We start from the raw sequence: 25,773 nt of genomic DNA on the forward strand, positions 1-25,773 counted from the left end.
AGGTTTGCTGCACGCGGGAACCCGCCGAGGACCCAGCCGCCCTGTGGTTCGGAGTTGGCGGGGTTTTTGTTTTCTTTAAAAAAGAAAAAAAAAAGGTCTAAGTCTGGGGGGATAAAACTAAAGTTGGTAAAAAAAAAAAAAAAAAAAAAAAGAGAGAGAGAGAAAGAAATTGATTCTCCCTTTTTGTATGCTGGATGCTGCATGAGTCTGAAACACCAATAAAGGGAGACTGCATGAGACTCGCCTCCAGTCTCGGTTCGTGCGTCGGTCCCGCCCGGCCCGCGGTGCCGCCTCCTCACGGGCAGAGCCTATGGAGGTCGGCGGCGTACGCATGCGCCATTCTGGCGGCCATCTTTACTGTGGGCCGAAGCCTGTTACCGCCCGGGCGCCTGTCTACGCATGTGCAAGCTTTCCCCCTACTTTCCTCTTCCAAGTAGCTTTTACTAGAGCGGAGCCTCCCGCGCCATTTCTGTGCGCCTGCGTCCTGTGCCCCTGCGCAGCCCGGGAGGCGGGTCTTAGCTCCAGGTGCGTGCGGCGGCTCCTTTGACGCGGCCCGGAACTGTGAGATCTGGGGAGAGGGCGCCGGGTACAGCTGTGGAGAGGGGCGGTGGAAAGGCGAGAAGCCTGGACCGCTCCCCTCTGCGGCTCGGAAAGTGGTGTCTGCGGGTCCCCGGAAACATCGGACTCCGAGACCTCCCATTGATCCACGGGGCGGGGTCCTTGGAGGGGACTGAGCGCCCCCTCCTGGGGACCGGCCCCCTTGGCCGTGGAGACGCAGTGGGACCCAGATCGGTCGGAGACACTCCCTAAGCCCCCAGGGAGCCCCCGCTGGGCAGGGGGCGGGACCCCGGCTTCGGCCTCCGGCCTTCGGCTACGATCGCCGCCGGGGCCATTCCCGAGTGGCCTATGTCCCTCGCGCGGGGTCATGCAGACACTGCGGCCACCACGGCGGCACCTCTGTCGGAAGAAGGAGAAGTGACCTCCGGCCTCCAGGCTCTGGCCGTGGAGGACAGCGGAGGCTCCTCCGCCTCGGCCGGTAAGGCCGAGGAAGAGGGGGAGGGAGGCCGGGAGGAGGCCGAGCGTGAGGGCTCCGGGGCCGAGGACGCGCAGGGAGACGCCCCCGGCGCCGCTGGGGAAGAGGCTACGGAGGACGACCCCGAGGACTGGTGCGTGGCCTGCAGCGACGAGGAGGTGGAGATGCCAGCGGCCGGGCAGGCCTGGATGCCCCCGCCCGCGGAAATCCAGCGGCTCTACGAGCTGCTGGCCGCCCACGGCACCCTGGAACTGCAAGCCGAGATCCTGCCCCGCCGGCCGCCCACTCCGGAGGCCCAGAGTGAAGAGGAGCGGTCCGATGAAGAGCCGGAGGCCAAAGAAGAGGAGGAGGAGAAGTGAGGACACGCCCATCACCCTCACTCCCGGGATTCCAGCGGGGGCTGGGGTGGGGGGCGGCGGGACCGCCTCAGGAGAGGAGAAGCAGGTCTGTGGGGTGGGAGGGCCGCCCCTCACTCTCTGTCTGCCTCTCCCAGACCACACATGCCCACGGAATTCGATTTTGATGATGAACCGATGACACCAAAGGACTCCCTGATCGACCGGAGACGCACACCAGGTACAAACAAGAAGGAACCGGGTGGGGAGGTCTCAGCTCCCAGGGACGCCAGAGGTGGTTCCCTTCAAGAGGCGGGAGGGAGCGAGTTGACCTAATTTCCCACCCCACGTGCCTTCCTAGAATTTACCCCAGCAGTCACCCTGAACCCAAACCTTCGAGCCAACACCCAGCGCCCTTCGGAGCTCTGCCCCCACCACGTTCTCACTTCCCTCTGCTCTGCCCTTCACCTGCAACACCACGCCCTCTCTGGCCCACCAGCTCGCCTGGCGACTTGCCGCCTCCCTGTTTCCCATCTCAGCAATCAAAACAGTCCTTTGAAAACATAAGTCATGTCATTTCTAGACTCAGAATCCTCCAGAAGATTCCATCCATGGGAAGAGAAGAGCCCCCCTATGCTCAGACCGCCTTTGTTATGGCCCCAGGGCCTTTGCACTTGCCCTCCCCCCTCCCTGGCATGTCCTTGTCTGGGCCTGGGAGCCGCTAGGTGCTAGGTCTACCTCTAACAAGCTCCCGGAGGGATGAGTAAGATCCAGGCGGGCGTGGTGCACATTGCCTCAACCCCTTCCACACCTCTTACCTTCCTGCGCTCCAGGAAGCTCAGCCCGGAGCCAGAAGCGGGAGGCCCGCCTGGACAAGGTCCTCTCCGACATGAAGCGACACAAGAAGCTGGAGGAGCAGATCCTGCGCACGGGCAGGGACCTCTTCAGCCTGGACTCGGAGGGCCCCGGCCCCGCCAGCCCCCCGCCCCGGGCCCCGGCCAGTAGCCTCTTCCCCCGGCAGCGGAAGTACTGACTGCGAGGCGCGCAGCTTCCAGGGTGTCCAGCGTCTGTGCTGCTGGAGGCTGGGAAACTTGGCAAGAGAGAGACTCCAGGGTCCCAGCGCAGCACCTGCAGGAAAGCGGTGTGTGTGTATGTGTGTGCGTGTGTGTGTGCATGTGTGTGTGTGCATGTGCACGTGTGTGTGTGCATGTGTGTGTGTGTGTGCGCGTGCAGACCATCGAGCTGAATTTGCTAAAACTAAAATAAAAGATGCAGTGTTAAAGAAGGGGCGCAGCCGGAGCCTAAACACTTGAGCAGAGAGGCAGACCTGCGTTCGCTCAGATTGGACAACTAAAGCCGGATGGAGCAGAAGCCAACTCAGCCAGCTCCCCACCCCACCCCCCGCCTCCCCCATCTCGAGCCCTCTGACCCCTGCTGGGTTCAGGCCAGCGCTGCCCGCTGCCCGCTGCCCGTTGAGCTGGGACCCCCCCTCCACCTCCAGCGACAGCCCAGAGAGGAAGTGACCGCGGGTTGCCGAGGCTCTTTAAATCCCCGGGCCCCGCCTCCGGCCCCGCCCACGGCCGTCTGGGAAGTGATCCCCAGGGCTGGGTGAGGGAGTTTCCCGGGCAGAGGGTAGCCAGAAGAGAGTGAGTTGCAGCGAGACGCGCTTCGGGAAGGAGCCACCTGGTCCTGGTGCCCCAGCCCCACGCAGCGGTGAGTCCCTGGCCCTCGGCAGCCCTGCCCGGCTTTCTGGCCTGCTCCCTCGGGCCTGTGTCTGCTGGGGCAGGTAAGACCTTGAGATGAGAAGGGGAGGCTGGTGGCGGAGGCCTTGCCCTGGGAGCTTTTGCTTTTCGTACTGGGGTTAGATCAACTCGCCGGCACCCGCTCCCCGTCGCAGGCCGCGCTCCCTTCAGGGGCCCAAGTCAGAGCTAGGCTGGCCCTTGCGAGACTGCCCTGCCCCTCCTCCCAGGGACCTGGGCTCCGGCCTGTCCCCTTGGGCTCCTAGGATGTGACTTTGTCTCCCCTTCGACTTCTCAACTCCGCCGAGTGTTGGCGTTTTGCAGCTGCCACGTGCCAGCTGCGGGCCTTGCTGGGCTCTGGAGAGTGACCTCACTCTAGGCCTAGTTTCCAGACGCCGATGGAGTCGGGTGGGCAAGCAGGGGTGGGCGGGGTGAGGCCCAGAAACAGGAAGCTGAGCCCCATTGTGATTCCTGCATCTCACTCTAAGTGCCTTGTACTGAGTTCTGGCTCCGCTCTGACTCCAGCTTCCTGCTAACGCACACTCAGCCTGCGCCTTTGCTGGCGTTTGGGGAGCGGCCCCGCAGGTGGGAGTGCACTCTCTTGTTTCTCTGTGTCTCTGACCCTCAGATAAGGGCCTGGCCAAAGCCAGGAGCCAGGAGCTTCTTCCAGGTCTCCCACGCGGGTGCAGGGGCCCAAGGGCTTGGGCCATCTTCCACTGCTTTCCCAGGCCATAGCAGACAGCTGGCTTGGAAGAGGAGCAGCCGGGACTTGAACCAGCATCCATATGGCCAGGGCTTTAACCCACTGCGCCACAGCGCCGGCCCCAAGGACAGACGTTTTCAACAAGAGAAATGGGGAAGCTCCCTTGGCCCCCGAGGCTGTGCTCCCCAGGAACTTGAGAGCTGTCACTCCGGCGTGAGCTCTTGGAGGTGGGGGCTGCAGTTGGTCAGACGCCCCCCACACCGAGTTCTTGGCCTCCATCCTGGTGGACCCCTGGACGAGCAGGGAAAGACTGGCCACACGTGGGTGATGGAGCCGCCTTATCAGGTGCTCTCTTTGGAAACCTCTGCCTGTTCCTGTGCTTGCTCACAGAGCCCCCAGCGTGCCCTGGGGTGGGGCCGGGGGCCAGGACAGCTTCCTGTAGTGGAGCAGGAAGGCTGGAGTAGGTGATCCAGAAACAAACTGAGGGCTCCATGGTAACAGCGCTGGGGCCATCTGGTTGGATGCCACCCTCCCAGCCACAGGGGGGTGGTGGTGAAGGCTGGTCCCTGGCCTAACCTTTGCTATCATTTCCTGGGCAATACCCTGCCCCACCCAGGCCCATAAGCTCTAGGATTAGTCTCATTGCTGTTCCACGGCTCTGCAGCCATGATACTCAGGGGAGCGGTCTGGCTCCCTCCGTCTTCAGGGAACTGCAAATGAGTTGATTAAAGGCACTTAACACGGAGCTGGCTTTCTGGCGCCGTGGGTTAAGCCACTGCTTGCCACCCCAGAATCCCTTATAGGAGTGCCAGTCGAAGTCCCGGCTTGGATGGAAGATGGCTTAGGTGCTTGGGCCCCTTCTACGGAGGTGGGAGACCAGGGTGAAGTGTTCAGCTTGGCCCAGACCTGACTGCTGTGGCCATTTGGGGAGTGAACTAGTGGAGGAAAGGTTGTGTGTGTGTCTGTCTGTCTGTCCTGGTCTTTCTGTCACTCTGCCTTTCCAATCTTTTTTTTTTAAAGATTTATTTTATTTGAAAGGCAGAGTTACAGAGAGAGACAGAGATCTTCCACCTGCTGGTTCTTTGGCTGGACCAAACCGAAGCCAGGATCCAGGAGCTTCCTCTGGGTCTCCCATGTGGGTACTGGGGCCTGAGCACTTGGACTGTCCTCTGCTGCTCTCCCAGGCACATTAGCAGGGAGCTGGATCGGAAGTGGAGCAGCCGGGACTCAAACTGGCGCCCACATGGGATGCCAGCATTTGCTGGCGACAGCTTAACCCACTACACCACAGTGCTGGCCCCCAATACATTTTTTAAGGCACTTAACCCAATGCCTGGCAGAGATTAAGCTCCTAGCAAACAAGAGCTGTTATGGAGACACTTGACTACACACATTCCAGATTGTCTCTTCTGGAACTTTGACCTGTGGTCCAAGGTGAGGCCAGAGAAACAGCAGGGGCAGGATTAGGAATCCCAGCCAAACCCTATAATTAGACTAGTTTAGAAAGATAGATGGTAGGATCTCACGTTTGGCATGATGGTCAAGACATTACTTGGGATACGTGTTCCACTTCTGATTCAGCTCCCTGCTCATGACCTGGGAAGGCATTGGGGGATGGCCCCTGCCACCCACATGGGAGACACAGATGGACTTCCAGGATCCTGGTTCAGCCTGGCCCAAACCTAGATGTTGGGGCTACTGGAGGGAAGTGAACCTGCAGATGGAAGATCTCTCTCTCTCTTTCTCTCTCTCTGTTACTCTGCCTTTAAAATCTGTGTGTGGGGGGGAAAGTCCCTAAAATTTAGCTGCTGAAAAAGAGTGATTGATACAACACAACCACAACTTCTCAGCTTCCGTTAATAGTGCCCTAAAGTAAGACATGGTGTCCATAAACCAGGAAGTTGGTGGTGAAAACAGGCTCGCTCTCTCTCTCTCTGCAGTCCTGTCAGATAACTCATTTCGTAAACAATGACCAGAATGTTCATCTTAGCATCCGTGAAGGAAAACTCCCCCCAGAAAACCTTTTCCCTCAGCCTGAGCTTGGTTGAGGTGGGGTCTGGTGACAGGGCCGGGTCACCAACGTCACCTCCACCTCCAGGGCTGCCCAGGGCCAGGGCCAAGAGGGCTTGGGCCTGAGACGGGAGGGCGCTGGAGAGGAGTGAGTGGAGGAGCCTGCCCTCGGGCCTGACTCCCACCGCCGCCTCCTTCTCTATTCCTATACCTTCGTGAGATGGCTGCTCTCCTGCCCAGTGCCCACTTGACAGCTGGGCAGAGGAATATTCTAGTGGGTGGCCTGTGACCACGCTGCTGGAAGTACCTTTGTAGAGTCAGCAAGTGGGTGGCTTTTTTTTTTTTTTTCCTTTTCTTTAAGTTCCTTAGTTTAATCAACTTGAAAGAGTGACACAGAGAGCTTCCAGCCACTGGTTCCCTCCCCAACTGCCCTCAACAGCAAGGCTGGGCCAGGCTGAAGTCAGGAGTCAGGAACTCCCTCCGGTCTCCCACATGGGTGGCGGGGACCCAAGCACTTGGGCCATCTTCTACTGCTTTCCCAGGCCACAACGGAGCAGCTGTCCGGGTGGAGCAGCTGGGACTCAAACCAGTGCCCCACGGGATGCCAGCACTGCAGGCAGCGGCTTTACCCGCTACGCCACCGTGCCGGCCCCAGAAGGGCTTTTAAAAATAGCAGTCTGGTAGCCCACTCCAGACCCATTCCATCAGCTCCCAAGATGGGTGAGCTTCCAAAGGTCTCCAGGTGCCTCTGATGCACAGCCCAGCGTGAGAGTGGCTGCCTTCCACCCGAGCTGCCCGTGTGAGGTGAACCCAAGACACGGGATCTGGGCAAGACACTGCTGGCCTCCGCAGCTCGGGGCGGGGGCCTCCTAAGACTCAGCAGTGTGAACAGGCTCACGAATGGCCTGCTTACAGGTGCTCCTGCGGCTTTGTGGGGGTGCTTGGGCGTTTGCTATTTAAAACCCACCATGTCGGCCAGTCGCCGTGGACCCTGAAGATGTCTGCCTTGGAATGCCTTGTGACTCACCTGTTTCATAATTTAGTTATTTGAAAGGCGGAGTCAGAGAGAGGGAGAGGTCTTCCATCGGCTGATTAATTCCCTAAATGGCCACAATGGCCAAGACTGAGCCAGGCTGGAGCCAGGAGCTTCATCTGGGTCTCCCACATGGGTACAGGAGCCCAGGCATTTGGGCCATCTTCTGCTGCTTTCTCAGGCATAATAGCAGGGAGCTGGATGGGAAATGGAGCAGCCGGGACACCAACCAGCACCCATCTGGGATGCTAGCATCACAGGTGGTGGCTTTACCCGTTAGGCCACAGCACTGGTCCTGCCCCCCCCCCCCACTCACAAGTTTTACTTTTAACTCAGGAGATTGGGACCAACAGCCTATCTTGTAACTGGAGGGTGAATCTAGTTTGGTAGGTGACGGAGAGCCCTCTGCCGGGAGTCGCCGTGGTTCTTGTAGGCGCCTCCTGACAAGTCTGAGACAGGAGTGGGCAGGCAGGGGTGGACGTGGACCCAGAGAGCTGTCTAGGGGGCCAGATCTCGGGGCTGAAGGGAGAGTGGGTGTGAGGAGTTGGAGCCAAACCTGAGGGCTGAGCAGGACCTTCCTGGGGGTCCCCCCAGTCCTTTTCATTATCTGTTTCCTGCCTTCAAAGACAGAAGGATCTCCCATCAGCCAGTTCACTTCCCCGGATGCCCACAACAGGTGGGGCTGGGCCAGGCCAAAGCCGAGAAGCCAAGAACTCTGTCCAGGTCTCCTCCATGGGTGTTAGGGAGCTGCCTTCCAGGGACCACAATAGCAGGAGGCTGTAGTGGAGTGCGGAGCTTGGCCATGGCCGCGGGCATCCTGATACGGGATGTAGGTATCCCGGCTGCCGTGCCAAACGGCCACCCCCCCATTGTTCTTTCCAAGGCTTCAACAAAAAACAAAACCCGTGTCACCTGATGAAAACCACAGCAGTCCCAGTCGCGTCACAATGGCGAGGGGAGAAAGGCTGTGCTCTGGGGGGACTTGGCCGAGGGCCAAGGTCTAGGAGGCGCGGCGTCAGGGCCGTGGTCAGGAAGGTAAAGTGGCCCTGGCCTCAGAACCCGGCCCGGCGAGCCGTGAGGATGACAGTTGCTGAGTCACACCGAGCTGGGCGTCTCTCAGCCCCCCTGACTGGGCCCAGCTGGGGTGGCAGGTGGTGGCGAGGCCTCAGCCACGGGGGAGTGGGAGAGAGTCCAACAGGGAGCCCACGGGGGCCGTAACCAGAGCCTGCCGCTTCCAACCCAGAGCTCCGAGCTCCCGTGCAGGGACTCAGCCCTGGCCCTTCCTCCTGCCCATCTGGTTTCCTGGCCCTGCAGCCACCCTGCAGAGAACCTGGCCAAGGAGCCACCGGGCAAAGCTTCCCTTGGCTGCTGAGGCCCCAGCCCTGGGGTGACCCGGATCTTGTCACCTTCCTGATGAGAAGGCATGCGAGGGTTAAGTCAGGATGCTGGGGGTGGAGGGCAGGTAGAGCCAAGATCAGTCCCGGTGGACTTCTGATAGGCAGCAGGCTAGTTGGGGCCTGCTGAGTGGGAAGTCACCAGCCGCCGTGTAATCCCACCACCGCCTGACCAGTCCTTTGTGTGCTGTCTCCCTGCCTCCTGGGGGGAGATAACACATCATCTCCCAGCAGGGCCGCAGGGCCGTATTCCCAGAAGTCCCGAGCTGCAGGCAGAATTCCTTCGGTGACTAACTAGCCGTGTGCAGGCCTGCACGTGGTAGACTGACCCAGAGGTTGGGACACTGAAGAGAAGAATGCAGTATGACGGCAGAGAGGCCGGGCCACACCTTTTCACCCTGTGTGTGTCCTAGCCACTGTCCCATGCTGCCCCCCTTTTTATTTTTAAGAAAAAATTGTCGCCGGCGCCGTGGCTCACTAAGCTAATCCTCCGCCTAGCGGTGCCGGCACACCAGGTTCTAGTCCTGGTCAGGGCGCCGGATTCTGTCCCGGTTGCCCCTCTTCCAGGCCAGCTCTCTGCTGTGGCCAGGGAGTGCAGTGGAGGATGGCCCAAGTCCTTGGGCCCTGCACCCCATGGGAGACCAGGAGAAGTACCTGACTCTGGCCATCGGATCAGCGCGGTGCACCGGCCGCAGCGCGCCGGCCGCAGCGGCCATTGGAGGGTGAACCAACAGCAAAAAGGAAGACCTTTCTCTCTGTCTCTCTCTCTCTCACTGTCCACTCTGCCTGTCAAAAAAAAAAAAGAAAGAAAAAAGAAAAAATTGTCTTTTTATTGCCATTTGGATTTTTGAAGACCAGAAAATCTAATTCTTTGCCCTGCTTATTACGTTGCAACCAAAATATCCAGTTTTTTTTTTTTTTTTTTTTTTTTTTTTTAAGATTTATTTGAAAGAGTTACACACACACAGAAGTTTTCCATCCACTGGTTCACTCCCCAGTTGGCCACCATGGCCGGAGTTCTACCGATCAGGAGCCAGGAGCTTCCTCCACGTCTCCCACGTGGGTGCAGGGCCCAAGGACTTGGGCCATCTTCTGCTGCTTTCCCAGGCCATGACAGAGAGCTGGATCAGAAGAGGAACAGCCGGGACTTGAACCGGCACCCATATGGGATGCCAGCACTGCAGGCAGCAGCTTTGCCCGCTATGCTACAGTGCCGGCCCCCAGTGTTTTCTTTACGGTGCTTTCCCACAAGGCACTGTGCTTTAGTTCTTGCTGCTGGGCTTCATCTCATTGGCTTCAGTCTTCTAAAACCCGCGCTGCTGTTTTTTCTGAGTCACATCCGAGAGACCCAAAGCATACGGAAGTCACTCAGATACATTCAGACGACAGATTCCGTATAGATGAGTGGTCTTAAGAGGAAGACGTCACAGATCCCATATCGTGTTATCAGAATTATCGGTATGCAACTGTGCCGTGGCTTGCAGAGGTTTATCTGCTGCATAAAAAAAAATCTGCAAGAGGGGCCGGCGCTGTGGCGCAGCAGGTTAAAGCCCCAGCCTGCAGAGCCAGCATCCCATATGGGCACTGGTTCGAGTCCCGGCTGCTCCATTTCCAATCCAGCTCCCTGCTAACATGCCTGGGAAAGCAACAGAAGATGGCCCAAGTGCCTGGGCTCTTGCACCCACATAGGAGACCTGGAAGAAGCTCCTGGTTCCTGGCTTTGGTCAGGCCCTGGCCCTGGCCGTTGTGGCCATTTGGGGAGTGAACCAGCAGATGCAAGCTTCCCTCTCTTTGCCTCTGCCTCTCCCTCTCTGTAACTCTGCCTTTCAAATAAATAAATAAATCTTTTTTAAAAAAATCTATTTATTTGAAAGAGTTACAGAGACAGAGAGAGATCTTCTGTCCTCTGGTTCACTCCCCCAAATAGCCACAATGACCGGGGCTGGGCCAGGCTGAAGCCTGGAGCCTGGAACTCCATCTGGGTCTCCCGTGTGGGTGGCAGGAACCCAAGTTTTTTTTGTTTTTTTTGTTTTGTTTTGTTTTGTTTTGTTTTGTTTTTTTTAACAGGCAGAGTGGATAGTGAGAGAGAGAGACAGAGAGAAAGGTCTTCCTTTGCCGTTGGTTCACCCTCCAATGGCCGCTGCGGACGGTGCACTGCAGCCAGCGCACCGCACTGATTTGAAGGCAGGAGCCAGGAGCCAGGTGCTTTTCCTGGTCTCCCATGGGGTGCAGGGCCCAAGCACTTGGGCCATCCTCCACTGCACTCCCTGGCCACAGCAGAGAGCTGGCCTGGAAGAGGGGCAACCGGGACAGAATCCGGCGCCCTGACCGGGACTAGAACCCGGTGTGCCGGCGCCGCAAGGCGGAGAATTAGCCTAGTGAGCCGCGGCGCCGGCTAGAACCCAAGTATTTGGACCATCATCAGCTGCCTCCCAGGCACATTAGCAGGAAGCTGGATTGGAAGCAGAGCATCTGGGACTTGAACCAGGCACTGATATGGGATGCAGGAATCCCATGTGTCGGTTTAACCTGCTGTGTCACCACACCTGCCCCTCCTAATATTTCAAGAGTAGCAGCGGTTGGGAGTGTGTGGAAACTCAGTTTCTAATGAAGCAAATTGAAACTTCACAGACTGTGTGGACCGAGTAACACTCCCAGACCTCTTCCAGCCTTGATTCTGTAGTGTTGTGGCTCCTGCCTCTTCTGCCCTGTTCCAAGCCACGCCCCTTCCTTCTCACTTCCATTTCTTACTCAGGTTGGACGCAGCGTGTGGGGAATGGGGAATTGATGAGAAGCTACTCCTTTCTGGTGATAGTTTCAGAAATGTCTGGCCTGAGTCTTCAAGGACAAGGCTGAGTTGTGTTGGGCGCCAGATGTTGAGGTGGATTCGTTCTGAGAGGAGGAACATGGTGGGGGCAAGAGGCGCGGAATCACCACATAGACCCCAGGAGTCAAGTGAAAGCAGGCCAGAGGCGAGCAGCCCGCAGACTCGTTTATTTCAGTTGGTACAGCAGCTTATATAGCTGAGGCAGCCAATCCAGTGAAGGGGCGGTTTATGCCCTAACCAATCACAGCCTGTTGCCAGGCAGGCTCTGTTGCCAGCGGCCATCTTGGCATGGCTTTCTCATTCCACCACAGGTTCCCAGTGTATGGACTCACGGAGACACAGCCAAGGTCTGTGAAGCACTAGAGGCAGGGATGGGGCTAAGGTAGAGGGTGCAGTGTTCCTGGACAGGCCAAGCACTGGGACTCAGAGGCAGGGAGGGCGTGAGTGTTTCACACAGAAGGTGGACTTCTGGGTTCCAGGCTGGCTCCACTTCTTCCTGTTGATGTGTGGTCTGGGAGGGCAGCAGATAATGGCCCAAGCACTTGAATTCCTGCCACCACATGGCGTCCTGGGCTCCTGGGTTGGGCCTGGCCCAGCCCTGGTTATTGCAAGCATTTGTGGAATGGAGTAGCAGATGGGAGACCTCTCTCTCTCTCCGCCCCCCTCTCTCTGCCTTTCAAATAAATAAGTAAATAATTTTTTTAAAGAAGCAGATAGGCTGGGTGTGGATAGAATTAGGTAATCGCTTGCCTCTCCTCCCCACTCCTGCCCATCACAGCAGGGAGCTGTCCCTCACCCAGCTGATCCTAGGGAGGATCAGTTGCACTGGGGATTCCCGCCCAGCCCAGGTCTGGACAGCTCAGCGGGGGGGGTGGGGTGGGGGGGGGGACGAGGGGCAGCAGACAAAGGTCACGCAAATACCTCTGGCTGTGTGCTGGCCTGTGAATATACAGCCAGGCCCTGGGGTCCCCCTGAAATGTGGGCCACCTGCCTCTGAAGGAGCCAGAGAGCTGCCCACCTGTCTCGTCGCAGACTTGCTTGCCACTCCCCACCCACAGCGTACTCCGCTTCCCCTGCCCTGGGGATATCCACTCCAAAGCCCCCTCTGGCGCTCAGTGCTGGAGGCTGCTTGCTCATGTGTTGGTTACAGATTTATTTTACTTGTTTGAAAGGCAGAGTGACTGAGAAAGAGGAAGAGAGAGAGAGAGAAAGATCTTCTATCTGCTGGTTCACTCCCCAGATGGCTGCAGCGGCTGGGGCTGGGTCAGGTTAAAGCCAGGAGCCTGGAACTGCAGTCCGAGTCCCCGACCTGGGCAGCAGGGCATCTTCCGCTGTTTACCTATTAGCAGGGAACTGCATCCAAAATGGAGCACCCGGGACTTGAACTGGTGGTCTGTTATGAGATGCCAGCATGGCAGGCAGTAGCTTAACCCGCTGTGCCACAGCACCGTCCCCACAGGCAGTTTAGAGGGAGGTGGTTGATGGGAGCCAAAGAGAGGAGCTGGTAGTTTACCCATCTGTGCTTAACCGTGACAAAGAAGTTCTCAGCAAGTGGGAGGTCGGGCGGGACTGCGCTGTCCTGGGAAGGAAGCAGGGAATTATCTGAGCTGGAAAACGGAGCCCCCTGGCTGCCCAAGCGCCTGCCCCGTGCTCATCTGTCTCCTCCCCACCCATCAGTCCTTCTCTGTTCAGCCTGAAGCACAGCCGTCACCATGGCAACGGAGGAGTCCATCATCCGCATCCCCCCCTACCACTACATCCACGTGCTGGACCAGAACAGCAATGTGTCCCGCGTGGAGGTCGGGCCCAAGACCTACATCCGGCAGGACAACGAGAGGTTGGCGTGGGGACTGCGCGCCGGGGAGGGGCTGTGGGTCCGGGTGGTGTCCTCTTCCCTGGGGCCACTGTTTGGGTGGCAGCGAGGTGTCTCCCTGGGTCCTCACACCCATTTTCCTCCTCTGACAGGATCCTGTTTGACCCCGTGCGCATGGTGACAGTCCCTCTACGTCACTACTGTGTGGTGGCCAACCCTGTGGTCCGGGATGCCCAGGGCTCCGTGGTGTTGGACGTCACAGGGCAAGTTCGCCTTCGCCATGCTGACATGGAGATCCGACTGACCCAGGACCCCTTCCCCCTGTACCCAGGGGAGCTTATGGAGAAGGTACCTGGCCTGCCTCCCCCACTCCACCCCTCCACCCACTCCACCCACTCCACCCGTCACCTCGTCCCCGGCTGTAACCCTGCCCGGCATGAAATCAGTTGTGCCAATGTTAAGCTCCTCATTCATTCAAATGGTGCCCGACACTGGTGGGCAGTGAGCAAAGGATAATGGCCGAGACAAGGTCCCAGTGGCTCAGATGCCTGTAATCATCCTGCCGGAAGCCATTGCAGGCTGGGACTTCCAGCCAGACCCTGGTGCCTGCTGCCATTAGACCCTGGGCCCAAACACGTGGGCATCCCACCCTCATTTCCTGAACTGTTCTTCCTTCGTCTTCTTGTCAGTCTGTACTTTTGGAATCTGACGTTCTCCCCTAGCCAAGGGCTTCTTTAAATATATATATTAAATTTAGTATTTAAATATTTCAAATATATATATTTGAAAGGTGGAGTGACAGAGAGAAAGAGAGAGAGACCTTCCATTGGCTGGTTCACTCCCCAGGTAGCTGCAGCGGCCAGGGGGACTGGGCCCAGGCCAAAGCCAGGAGCACAGAACTCTATCCTGGTCTCCAGCATGAGTGCCAGGGGCCCAGGTACTGGGGGCCATCTGCTGCTGCTCTCCCAGATGCACTGGCAGAAGTGGAGCAACGGGGATTCAACCTGCACTCCAGTATGGGATGTCGGTGTCACAAGCGGTGACATCTGTGCCACAGCGCCGCCCCCAAGCAGTGCTGCTTGATCCCGAATGTTCAATAGCACGAGCCGCGTGGAGAATTCAGGTCTGCTTAGGAGCAGTCTGGGGAAGAAGTGTGGGTGTATGGAGAGAGAAAGCGAAGCCTGAGTAGAAACTTAGCCCTAAGAAATCAAAGCAAACGGTGTCTAGGAATTCTTTGTAATATTCTTGCAACTGTTCCTTAAGTCTGAAACTGTTGAAATTTAAAAAAAAATTTTTTTAAAAACCTGTGTTCAGGCCGTGTCTCAGATCCACAGGTCTCCCTGTGGGTTTGTGTGGGTGGGGCCACCAGGACATAAGAGCTCCCCAGGCTGGGATTGAAAGCTTTGTTCATCCCTCCAGCCTTGCTTTAGCCCAGCCTTCCCCAGCAGATCCAGTGTGCACTCCCCAGGCCAGGCCAGCAACAAGGACACACAGGCGACCCTTTCCACCCTGCAGGGACACCTGCCTCTGGCCTCCCTTCCCTCCCACACACCTGCCAACTCATATCCTCACAATGACCCTGCCAACACCTGGCTTCTCAGCCTCACCCTGCCCAGTGCTGGGTCCACGTTATCCCCCTCTGCCCCACCCCGAGACCTAGACTCCAGTACCTCCCTCCTACCACCTCCTTCTCCTCTTCCTTGTTGAGCCCTCCAGGCTTTTGATCCCAGTCTTCTCTCCCATCCCTCCTTCTCTTCCTTGTCTTTTTTTTTCCCTCATTGTTCTAAGGAGACCAGGGCTACCACCCATTGCTTACATTCTCACGCCCCACACCCCAGGAGTGGTTTCCCCTGGGGACAGACACCCCCACCCCCACCCCAGCAGTGGTATAAGCAGCGAATAGGTTGAGTGGTTCCTCCCACCCCAAGCTCACTTCCTTTCTCACTGGGTCTTCTGAATACTTACCTTTCTCAGCTCACTTCCTGTTTTCTACTCCTTGGCTCTTGAACAACTTGGTCACAAGTCACTGAGTTCCAAATTTAAGCCATCTGGCACTCAGTGGGTCTGTGTGCATCCCCTTCCCCTACCTGACCCTCATCTCTTGCACCTGCAGGAGCCTTGGGGAGGTCCCCATCCGTCAGGTGGTCCCAGGAACCCGACACATTCCTCCCTGTCTCTCGGGACCCCCTGCTCCCTTCCCCTCTTTCTCTAACTTCTCCACTACTGATGCCTTTGTGGTGGCCAGTGATCAATCAAACTCTGCTTCCTCCACCCTGTGCTGGCCTTGAAGGCCACCTTGTGTAAGCCTTCATTTTTTTAAAAAAGCAGAACTTATTTAAAAGAGCTTCAGAGAGAGAGAGAGAGAGAAATCTTCTGTCTGCTGATTCACTCCCCAAATGGCTGCAACAGCCAGGGCTGGGCCAGGCTGGAACCAGAAGCCAGGAACTCCATCCGGGTCTCCCACGTGGGTGACAGGGACCCAAGGACTTGGGCCATCCTCTGCAGCTTCCCCAGGTGAGCTGGATCAGAAATGATACAGCCAGGACTTGAACCAGTGCTCCAACATGGGATGCTGGTCTCCCAGGAGGCAGCTTAACCACAATGCCAGCCCCTCAGTTTTCATTTTAAAGAAGCTATTTTAGGGGCTGGTGCTGTGGTACAGTGGGTTAAAGCTCTGGCCTGCAGTGCCTGCATCCCATATGGGCACCAGTTCAAGTCCTGGCTGCTCTACATGCAATCCAGCTCTCTGCTGTGGCCTGGGAAAGCAGTGGAGGACGGCCCAAGCGCTTGGACACCTGCACCTGCTTGGGAGACCTGGAAGAAGCTCTGGGCTCCTGGCTTCGGATCAGCGCAGCTCTGGCCATGGCTGCCATTTGGGGAGTGAACCAGCAGATGGAAGACCTCTCTTTCTCTCTCTCTCCCCCTCTCCCCCCAAACCCGTCTGTCTCTGTCTCTGTCTCTACCTCTCTCTGTGGCTCTTTCAAATAAACAAAATAAATCTTAAAAAAAAAAAAAAAAAAAAAACCTCCCGAGGATCCCAGTTTAAACCTGCCTTCCCTGCTCCCTAGAGAACCCCAGTGTGCACCAGGCCATGAATTCTCTCTTATTTGGCTTCCTGGAGATTTCTCCCCCTGAGCCCTGTGCCTGGCTTCCCTCGTCGTCAATTTCCAGCTCTAGGCATCCCCTAAGCACGTGCTGCAGGGGAAAGCGTGTTCCTGTCGCGTGCCGGCTCCATCCCATGTCTTTAGGCCAGATGGCCTAGGAGCCCCCGCCCCCACCTTGGCCCTTCCCCGGCGGGGTGGGGGCTTCTTCCGGGGGGGGGGGCGTGGAAGGATCGACACCACGAACTCTGATCTCCTGGTCCCAGCACTGAGTGCCCTGTGCCCCCTCTTCTTCCGCCGCTAGGGCATCACCCCGCTCGAGGTGGTTCTGCCCAACACCGCCCTGCACCTGCGGGCCCTGCTGGACTTCGAGGATAGCAATGGAGAAAAGGTGGTGGCAGGAGACGAGTGGCTGTTTGAGGGGCCCGGTGAGTTCTGTCTCCACGGGGGGCGGTCTGGGGCTTCCCGCTTTCCCGCTGTGGCCGTGACACCTCCTGACCGCCCACGCCCACTCGTCTGCACTCCCCAGGCACCTACATCCCCCAGAAGGAGGTGGAGGTTTTGCAGATCATTCACGCCACCATCATCAGGCCCAACGAGGCACTGCGGCTGAGGGCTCGCAAGGAATTCTGTGACCGGGACGGCAAGCAGAGAGTGACAGGTGGGACAGCAAGGGGCACCGGGAGAGGCAGGTGAGGGCTGGGGGTGGGGCGCGTCCCTGGTGTCTCCTGAGACTGTTGAGGGCTGCTTCCCCCATCCCCACCTCCACACTGGCCTCAGCCTGGCCCCTTCCCTGTGATCACAGTCCTCTTCCTGCTCTGGCCACAGGCGGTAGCCGTGTCTTGTCTGGTTCTAAATCAACCAAGCAGATGTTCCGATACAAGGAACAAACGCATCACGTGCTAGGTGCTACGTGTTGTGCAAAATACTTCACAGGGGAGGGCGCTGACCCAGGCAGCTGGGCTGCTGGGGGTGTGAGGTCGGGAGGCTGTGCCTCGCCCCGGGCGCCGCCGCACTGCAGTCGGCTGGGTGACGGCCACGCCTGCTACCTGCACCGAGGGAAGGAGCCGTGGGTCCTTGGAGCTTTGAGCAGGCGTAGCAAGCCGTCAGAGCGGCCGCCTGAGCAGCCCGGGCTGGCTTCTGCTTCTAAAAGATTTGTTTATTTGAAAGGTAGAGTGACAGAGAGAGAGAGAATCTTACATCTGCCGGTTCACACCCGGAATGGCCACAGCACATGGGGCTGGGTCAGGCCAAAGCCAAGAGTCTGGAACTCCTTCTGGGCTTCCCACGTGGCTGCAGGAGCCCGAGCACCGAAGCCATCTTCCACTGCCTTCCCAGGCACTTTAGCGGGGAGCTGGATCAGAAGCGGAGCAGCCGGGACTCAGCTGTGCTACTGATTCCAGAGGGGCTTAACACCCCCCCGCCCCGAAACTGGGCTTTTGAAAATTCCCTTGGGGATATAGGGGTTCGTTTTCCTCTGGCCTCAAAGAAAGGAATGAGTTCAAGGACCCCTGTGTGGTGCTGAAGTCTGGGGAAGTGACATCTCATGGCTTACAAAGATCCCCCCACCCCTTGTCTCCCAAGGGGGAGGGGACAGCTGGGTGACCTCTGGCCCTTCCCTCCGCCCGGCCCAGGAGAAGAATGGCTGGTCCGCTCGGTGGGTGCCTACCTCCCTGGAGTGTTTGAGGAGGTTCTGGACTTGGTGGGAGCCGTCATCCTTACGGAGAAGGTTTGTGTTCCGGGACTGCAGGCCGAGGGGCTGAGGGGCTGTGGGCTCAGGCTGCGGGCGGAGAGTGAGGGAGGAAACAGAAGCAGCGCTGCTGGGGTCACCACCCAGATGCAGGCATCGCTGGGTCCCCTGAGAGGCTTACAGAATGCGCCCGGCTCTGGGAGCACTTAGTGGTGTGGGGGTGCGGGGTGGGGGAGGGACCTCCCAGATCTCCCCAGAGGCAGCCGGGGTGGAGGGGTCTCGCTCAAGCCGCCAACGCCTCCTTCCACAGACAGCCCTGCACCTCCGGGCTCGGCGGAACTTCCAAGACGTGAGGGGCGTGACCCGGCGCACCGGGGAGGAGTGGCTGGTGACAGTGCAGGACACGGAAGCCCACGTGCCCGACGTCCACGAGGAGGTGCTGGGGGTCGTGCCCATCACCACCCTGGGCCCCCAAAACTACTGTGTGATTCTTGACCCGGTCGGACCGGACGGCAAGAACCAGCTGGGGCAGAAGCGTGTTGTCAAGGTGAGGGCCGCCCTGGAGCGCGTGGGACCCCCCCCCACACTCCTCCTTCCCCCGCCTCTCCGCCTCCCCTGCATTCTAGAAGTCCCCTGGGGGTCTTCGCATGTTGAATCCAGTTGGCCCAAAGCAGCTTCCCGGCAGCCCCTGCCATAGCCCCCAGACCTCCGAAAGCTCATAGAAAGATGAAATTGGCAGAGAAGTTTGGGGCTGGGTGTTGGGGGCAGCGGTTGAGATGCCGTTAGCGGTGCCCGCATCCCATAGCGGAGCATCTGGGTTCGAGTCCCACTCCACTCCTGCTGCCAGCTCCCTGCTCGTGTGCACCCTGGGGAGCAGCAGGGGATGGCCCACATGCTCGGGTTCCTGCCACCCACCGGGGAGACCTGGTTCAAGGTCCTTGTTCCTGACCTTGGCTCAGCTCAGTCCTGGCTGTTGTGGGCATTTGGGGCGTGAACCAGAGGATGGGAGGTCTCTCTTTGTCTCTGTCTCCCTGGCTTTCATATAAAATGAATGAATGAATAAATAAGTACATTTTTTTGGAAGATAAGTTTGAGGGGCTGGCGTTGTACTGCAGCAGGTTAAGCCACTGCCTGGTACGCCGACATCCTACGTCAGGTGCTGTTTTGAGTCCTGTGGCTCCGCTTCTGATCCAGCTCCCTGCTAATGCGTCTGGGAAAGCAGCAGAGGATGGCCCAAGTGCCTGGGCCCCTGCACGCACGTGGGAGACCTGGGAGAAGCTCCTGGCTCCTGGCCTTGGCCTGGCCCAGCCCTGACAGTTGTGGCCATCTGGGGAGTGAACCATGGATAGCAGAGCTCTCTCTCTCTCTGTTTCTCCTCCTCTCTCTAATTCTGCCTTTCAAATTTATTTATTTGAAAGGCAGAGTTACAGAGAGACAGAGGCAAAAAGAGAGAGGTCTTCCATCCACTGGGTCACTCCCCAAATGACTGTAATGGCCAGAGCTGCGCCGATCCGAAGCCAGGAGCCTGGAGCTTCCTCCTGGTCTCCCACATGGGTGTAGGGGCCTAAGGACTTGGGCCATCCTCTGCTGCTTTCCCAGGCCATAGCAGAGAGCTGGATGCAAAGTGGAGCAGCCGGGACTCAAACTGGCACCCATATGGGATGCGGGCGCTGCAGGTGCAGCTTTACCCGCTATGCCACAGCACTGGCACCAATAAATAAATCTTAAAAGATTTTTTTTTTTTTGCGCACCAAGAAGCTTTCTGAAGTACCCTGCCATGGAAACACCACCCTGTTTTGTGTAAGGGGCTTGAGTGTCCTTGGGTTTTGTTATCTGCTTGGGGATCTGGTACCCATCTGCCGTGCACACCGTGGGCTGAGTGTGGATAGTCACACGAGACAGGCCAGGCCACGGGGCGCACCCGTGTCACACGGGGTTGGAGTTTGCCAGCCTCTGCATTCTACCAGCCCAAGAAAGCAAAGTGCGGGAGAAATGAAAAGGAACACTAGGTCAATGCTTTTTTTGTTTATATATTTTAAATTTTCACATCATTTTATTTATTTTCATCTTGTTTAAAAAGCAGAGAGACAGAGACAGATGGAGAGAGAGCTTTCGTTTGCTGGTTCACTCCCCAGATGCCCACAACGGTGAAAGCTGGGCCAGGCCATAGCCAGGAGCCTGGAACTCCATCCGGGTCCCCCGTGTGGGTGGCAGGGGCCCAAGCACTGGAGCCATCGCTGCTGCCCCCCAGGGGGCACACGAGCAGGGTGCTGGATCAGAGGCCAGGGAGCCGCGGTTCAAAACCAGCAGTCCGGTACGGGATGTGAGTGTCCCGGGCGGCCTCTTAACCGCTGTGCCGGACGCTAGCCCGCGAGCAAGTCCGCCCTCCCCCGCAGTTGTGATCCTGACACTGCGCAGACTCTGGGAGCAGATGAGTTCCTACAGGCCTGAGTCTCCTCCCCACCCCCGGGGGTTGGGCAGGTGCCATTGGGGCGCCTGCCACCCTGGCTGGCGACGGCTCCTAACCCCACGTCTCCCCCACCAGGGCGAGAAGTCCTTCTTCCTGCAGCCCGGGGAGAGTCTGGAGCAAGGCATCCAGGACGTGTACGTGCTGTCGGAGCAGCAGGGGCTGCTGCTGCGGGCCCTGCAGCCCCTGGAGGAGGGCGAGGGAGATGAGAGGGTCTCCCACCAGGCCGGGGACCGCTGGCTCATCCGCGGGCCCCTGGAGTACGTGCCGCCCGCCAAGGTGGAGGTGGTGGAAGAGCGCCAGGCCATCCCCCTGGACGAGAACGAGGGCATCTACGTGCAGGATGTCAAGACTGGAAAGGTAGCGGGGATGGCTGGGGGGAGGGGGAGGGCAGGGGGAGATGGGGGAGGGGGCCACTGTTGCTGTGTGGCTTCCGCTGGTGACACCAGAGGGTGACCCTGACGGGGGAGGGGGGTGAGGAGGGGAGGCACTCGGCAGAGGTGGGGGAAGGGGCACCTGGGCTGTTCACGCGTGTGTGTTCCTGTGTACATCTGTTGGACACGGGCACATGGTTCTTTTGGGTTTGTCCTTGGGGGCAGAATTTGCTAGAAGGTTCAGCTCTGCAAGGGGGTTCGAGTATCCTACCTGCTTCCCAGGATTGCGTCCGCCCTGTGAAGGAAGGTTCTAGAAAGAACAGTGTCGCACGCTTACTGCCTGCCAAGGGCTGTTCTTTGAACTACACGTGTAAATGTCGCTCATTGCTTAACCCCAGGAGACAGCACTGCTCTTTGGAGATTTACTTATTTGTCTGTCTGTCTGTCTGAAAGGCAGAGTGACGTACAAAGAGATCCTCCCTCTGCTGGCTCACTCCAGACGCCAGCCAGGGCCAGGCCAGTCTGAACGCAGAAGCCTGGAGCTCCAGCTGTGTCTCCTACATGGGTGACAGGGACCAGGGACCACATGCAGCCACGCGGCTGGCCATGCCCCCAGCTGACCGCCAGGTGGCCGTCCCCCTGCCCCCTCCACTGGCAGCAACGTCCCCTTCGTCCTGCTCCCTCCAGGTGCGCGCCGTGATCGGAAGCACCTACATGCTGACCCAGGACGAGATCCTGTGGGATAAGGAGCTGCCCCCTGGGGTGGAGGAGCTGCTGAACAAGGGGCATGACCCGCTGGCCGACAGGGGTGAGAAGGTCATGGCCAAGCCCCGGCAGCCCCCGGGGCCCCGGAACAAGACCCGTGTGGTCAGCTACCGGGTGCCTCACAACGCGGCGGTGCAGGTGTATGACTACAGAGAGAAGAAAGCTCGGTGAGGGCGGCCTCGGGGCAGGGTGGGAGGGGGCGCCAGGCAGGTGCGCACCTCCGCGGGTCTGACTTCCGGCTTGTCCTCTTCGCCCGCGCAGCGTGGTGTTTGGGCCCGAGCTGGTGTCGCTGGGGCCCGAGGAGCAGTTCACGGTGTTGTCGCTGTCGGCCGGGCGGCCCAAGCGTCCCCACGCCCGCCGTGCACTCTGCCTGCTCCTGGGGCCTGACTTCTTCACTGACGTCATCACCATCGAGACCGCCGACCACGCCCGGCTGCAGCTGCAGCTTGCCTACAACTGGTGAGTGCCCAGGGCACCCGCTGTCTCTCGGCTCCCCGCCACGCTGGGAGCCACGCCTCGGCCCCCGCCACGCTGGGAGCCACGCCTCGGCCCCCGCCACGCTGGGAGCCACGCCTCGGCCCGGCAAGGTGACAGAACCCCCCCTCCCACCACGCCTGGGAGTAAAATCGCAGCAGCTCCTGATAGGGACAGAAGGCCTGGCTCAGCGCCACGGTCAAAGGCGAACCAGGGGAGACGCAGGCTCGGGACTCCAGGGACCCGTGGCAGGACACACCCCAGCTAAACAGCCAGCCGCATACCCAATCTGTAAAATGGGGAGAATCCTCATCCCCACCACATCAACAGGCCGAGAGGGTTAAAGGAGAGCATGTAGGAAGATTCTTGGGCCCTTGCTGGCCATACCAGCAGCCCCTATCGAAAGAGACTCAGCCCAGACACGGCCAGTGGGCGTGGAAGTCCTTTCTTTATTAATCTGAAAGGGGGAGAGAGAGAGTGCGTGCTTTAATCTGCTGGGTCATCCTCCAAATGGCCAGGTCTGGACCAGGCCAAAGCCGGGAGCCAGAAACTCCATCCAGGTCTCCCACGCAGGTGGGTGGCAGGGCCATCATCCACCGCCTCTCGGGAGCGTTGGCAGGGAGCTGGAGTGGAAGTGGGGCAGCCAGGAATCGACCAGGCACTCCATTAAGGGGAGGCTGGCCAGCCGCACGAGTCCCCCTGGGGAGAGCTGTGTCTGGGAAAACAGCCCCCTCTTTGCTCACAGGCACTTTGAGGTGAGTGACCAGCGGGACCCCCAGGAGACCGCCAAGCTCTTCTCGGTGCCCGACTTCGTGGGTGACGCCTGCAAGGCCATCGCGTCCCGGGTGCGGGGTGCTGTGGCCTCCGTCACCTTCGACGACTTCCACAAGAACTCGGCACGCATCATCCGCGCGGCTGTCTTTGGCTTTGAGACGGCAGAAGCCAAGGGCCCCGACGGCATGGCCCTGCCCAGGCCCCGGGACCGGGCCGTCTTCCCCCAGAACGGGCTGGTGGTCAGCAGCGTGGACGTGCAGTCGGTGGAGCCTGTGGACCAGAGGACGCGCGACGCCCTGCAGCGCAGTGTGCAGCTGGCCATTGAGATCACCACCAACTCCCAGGAGGCCGCAGCCAAGTGAGTGGGACCCGGGGCCCCCACTGCCCACCCCCCACAAGCCCTGCGGGAGCCGGTCTCACCCCCAGGAGCCGTGCCCTGCCCGTGGAATACAACCCACATCCACGCTGCCCTAAAACCCCAGCTCCCGGTTGGGCCCCCCATCCCCCACGCTCCAGCCCGCACCCCAGCTCCCTTCTGCTGCTCCCCTGTGGGCACAGCCTTCGCACCGCCTGCGGAAGTGCCTCCCCTGGCGGGGGTCTGCTGCAGGGGCTCGCTGGGCCCTGCCCCGGCGCTCCTGGCCCAGCTCTGGCCCTCTGGCCCCGCCCTGCTGCAGGCACGAGGCGCAGAGACTTGAGCAGGAGGCCCGGGGCCGGCTGGAGAGGCAGAAGATCTTGGATCAGTCGGAAGCCGAGAAGGCTCGCAAGGAGCTCCTGGAGCTGGAAGCCCTGAGGTGAGTGGATGGAGGAGGCTGGAGAGGGGTCAAGGTCATGGGAAAGCAGCGGGGTGAGGGTGGGGGGCACAGGTGGAGGTGTCTGTGTGTGTGTGTGTGTGTGCGCACATCTGTGTATGTACTTGTGCACGAGTGTGGCTGTGTGCACGTGTGTCTGTGTGTGTGTGTCTGCATGGGTGTGCATCTGTGTATGTCTGTGTGCTTGTGTGTATCTTTGTGTCTGTGTGTCTGTCTGAGTGCTGCTGCACGGGGAATCAAGGCCGTGGGTGGGCGGGGCTTTCTCCCGGCCCTCACCGGCTCTGCCTCCTCCTCCAGCATGGCCGTGGAGAGCACCGGGACCGCCAAGGCCGAGGCTGAGTCCCGCGCAGAGGCGGCCCGCATCGAGGGGGAAGGCTCTGTGCTGCAGGCCAAGCTGAAGGCGCAGGCCTTGGCCATTGAGACGGCAAGTGGGGGGGGTGCCCCTGGGAGGGGTGACCCTGGGACGGGGATGGGGCTTGGTCATTCATATAGGACACCCGGTACCCTGGCGCAAGGCCCTGGGCAGGTACAGTGATTCCCTCCGGACCGGAGTCCCGGGCAGGTGGGCGCCCAGGCCCTGGGGGCCAGGTGTTGCCCGCGCTCCCCCTGCAGGATTGAGTTCCATGCCGGAAGTCCCTGGAGGCGTGGGTGGCATCTCCAGGTGCAGAGCCACAGCTCAGGGTCAAAAGCTCGCCCGGGTCGTGAGCTAAACAAACGGTTGGCATAGCTGGGACCCGCGCCTGTCTACAAGTTGATGGCTCCACCCCTTCTGCCTCGGTTTCCCCACGGCCAGCGAGGGGACGCGACTCATCAGACACCTCCCAGAAGCCACCTGACTTAAAGAACACTGGGCTTCTCTCCCCCACCCCAGGAGGCCGAACTCCAGCGGGTCCAGAAAGTTCGAGAGCTGGAGCTGGTCTACGCCCGGGCCCAGCTGGAGCTGGAGGTGAGCAAGGCCCAGCAGCTGGCAGAGGTGGAGGCCAAGAAGTTCAAGCAGATGACAGAGGCCCTGGGCCCCAGCACCATCAAGGACCTGGCCGTGGCCGGGCCAGAGATGCAGGTGAGAATGGCGGAGGCCTGAGTGGGGGAGCGTGTGTGTCCTGGGCACGGCTCAGAACCAAGAAAGCAGAACCAAGAAGGCCGGGGGTGGGGACAGAGCACGGGGAAAGGTGGCCAGCGAGCCGTGCCTGGTACTGCAGTATCCGTACTGGGCGCTGGCTATTAGGACAGACAGGAAACCAGGCAGGGAGGTAAGATGAAGGGGGCGGTGGCGCTGCAACTCTTTTGGTGTAAGGAGGCAGCTGAGGAGCGGAGCACCGTGAGCAGGGTCTGACTGCAGCTTCTCACCTTCCTCCTCCTCCTTCTCACTCCCTCCTTCCAGGTAAAACTGCTGCAGTCCCTGGGCCTGAAATCAACGCTCATCACCGACGGCTCCACTCCTGTCAATCTCTTCAACACAGCTTTCGGGCTGCTGGGGCTGGGCGCCGACGGTCAGCCCCTAGGCAGGATGACGGCTGGTGGGCCCCGCCTGCAGGAAGCGGCGTCTCCCCAGTCCCCATCTGCTCCGCTGGCTCCCGGGAGCACCCACATCCTGCCTTAGGCCAGTGCAGCAGGGGCAGCTGGCAGATGAAATCCACCGCTCCGAACTCCTAAACCTTTCCTGCTCGCGCAAGCTCGCGTCTCGAGGGACCTTTAAATCATTAAATCTTTAGATCATTGCTAGGAACTCTACGTGTCCGTACAGTGGAGGGGAAACCGAGGCGGGGAGAGGGAGGAGACGAATCCCAAGCCACACCCGCAGGAATGCGACACACACATACACACACACCCAGCACGCCCAGCTGTCCTTTTGGCAAGAAGGGGCGATCCCAGGAGGAGGAGCTGGTGCCAGAGGCGAGCGGAGGGGCTCGGCCTGCCCAGCCCCCCTCGGATGCCTCCGGCTGCTGCCGCTTCACCCTCCAGCTCTGCGTGGATCCATCCCGGCTGCCCACTTGGAGGCTCCTCTTAGCGCCACCTGCTGGTCGCACTGGCAACTAGTGGCCAGTGGCACCAGTCTGCACCTGTGCACTTGACCCTTCTCAGATGGGCAATGTCAGATTGGAGAAGAGGACCCTGCTCTCTCTGTTTCTTCCTCTCACTGTCTGTAATTCTACCTCTCATATAAATAAATAAAATCTTTAAAAAGGGAGGGGGGTGGCGCCGTGGCGCAGCAGGTTAATCCTCCTGTGGAGCCGGCATCCCATATGGGCACTGGTTCTAGTCCCGGCTGCCCCTCTTCCAGTCCAGCTCTCTGCTGTGACCTGGGGAAGCAGTAGGAGATGACCCAACCCAAATGCTTGCCCCTGCACCCACATGGGAGACCTGGAAGAAGCTCCTGGCTCCTGGCTTCTGATTGTCACAGCTCCGGCTGTTGCAGCCATCTGGGGAGTGAA

General features: G+C 59.4%; 2 protein-coding genes across 5 annotated transcripts; both read left to right on the forward strand.

Annotated features, from left to right (window-relative positions):
• Positions 1 to 382: 382 nt before the first annotated feature.
• PAGR1 (PAXIP1 associated glutamate rich protein 1) lies at positions 383 to 2,653 on the forward strand. Its single transcript, XM_002711862.6, has 3 exons — positions 383 to 1,388; positions 1,527 to 1,609; positions 2,202 to 2,653. The coding sequence occupies exons 1-3, from the start codon at positions 907 to 909 to the stop codon at positions 2,399 to 2,401; spliced, it is 765 nt and encodes a 254-aa protein (XP_002711908.1). The 5' UTR covers positions 383 to 906; the 3' UTR covers positions 2,402 to 2,653.
• A 338-nt stretch (positions 2,654 to 2,991) lies between these two features.
• MVP (major vault protein) lies at positions 2,992 to 25,067 on the forward strand. 4 transcript variants are annotated; one of them, XM_008257934.5, is made up of 15 exons: positions 2,992 to 3,154; positions 12,752 to 12,911; positions 13,040 to 13,235; positions 16,293 to 16,416; positions 16,518 to 16,649; positions 17,623 to 17,717; positions 17,989 to 18,225; positions 20,224 to 20,505; positions 21,207 to 21,451; positions 21,546 to 21,743; positions 22,504 to 22,890; positions 23,207 to 23,323; positions 23,639 to 23,765; positions 24,213 to 24,401; positions 24,723 to 25,067. In XM_008257934.5, exons 2-15 carry the CDS (start codon positions 12,787 to 12,789, stop codon positions 24,939 to 24,941), a joined length of 2,673 nt encoding a protein of 890 aa, XP_008256156.2. In that variant the 5' UTR covers positions 2,992 to 3,154; positions 12,752 to 12,786; the 3' UTR covers positions 24,942 to 25,067. The 4 variants fall into 4 exon arrangements, with proteins under 4 accessions (XP_008256156.2, XP_089177310.1, XP_008256155.2 ...); XM_089321184.1 differs by having other exon boundaries at positions 12,767 to 12,911; XM_008257933.5 differs by having other exon boundaries at positions 2,992 to 3,081.
• Positions 25,068 to 25,773: the final 706 nt, after the last annotated feature.

The sequence above is a fragment of the Oryctolagus cuniculus genome, chromosome 19 (assembly GCF_051225735.1).
Source record: "Oryctolagus cuniculus isolate XC-2025 breed Fujian yellow rabbit chromosome 19, ASM5122573v1, whole genome shotgun sequence".
Lineage (NCBI taxonomy): Eukaryota > Metazoa > Chordata > Mammalia > Lagomorpha > Leporidae > Oryctolagus > Oryctolagus cuniculus.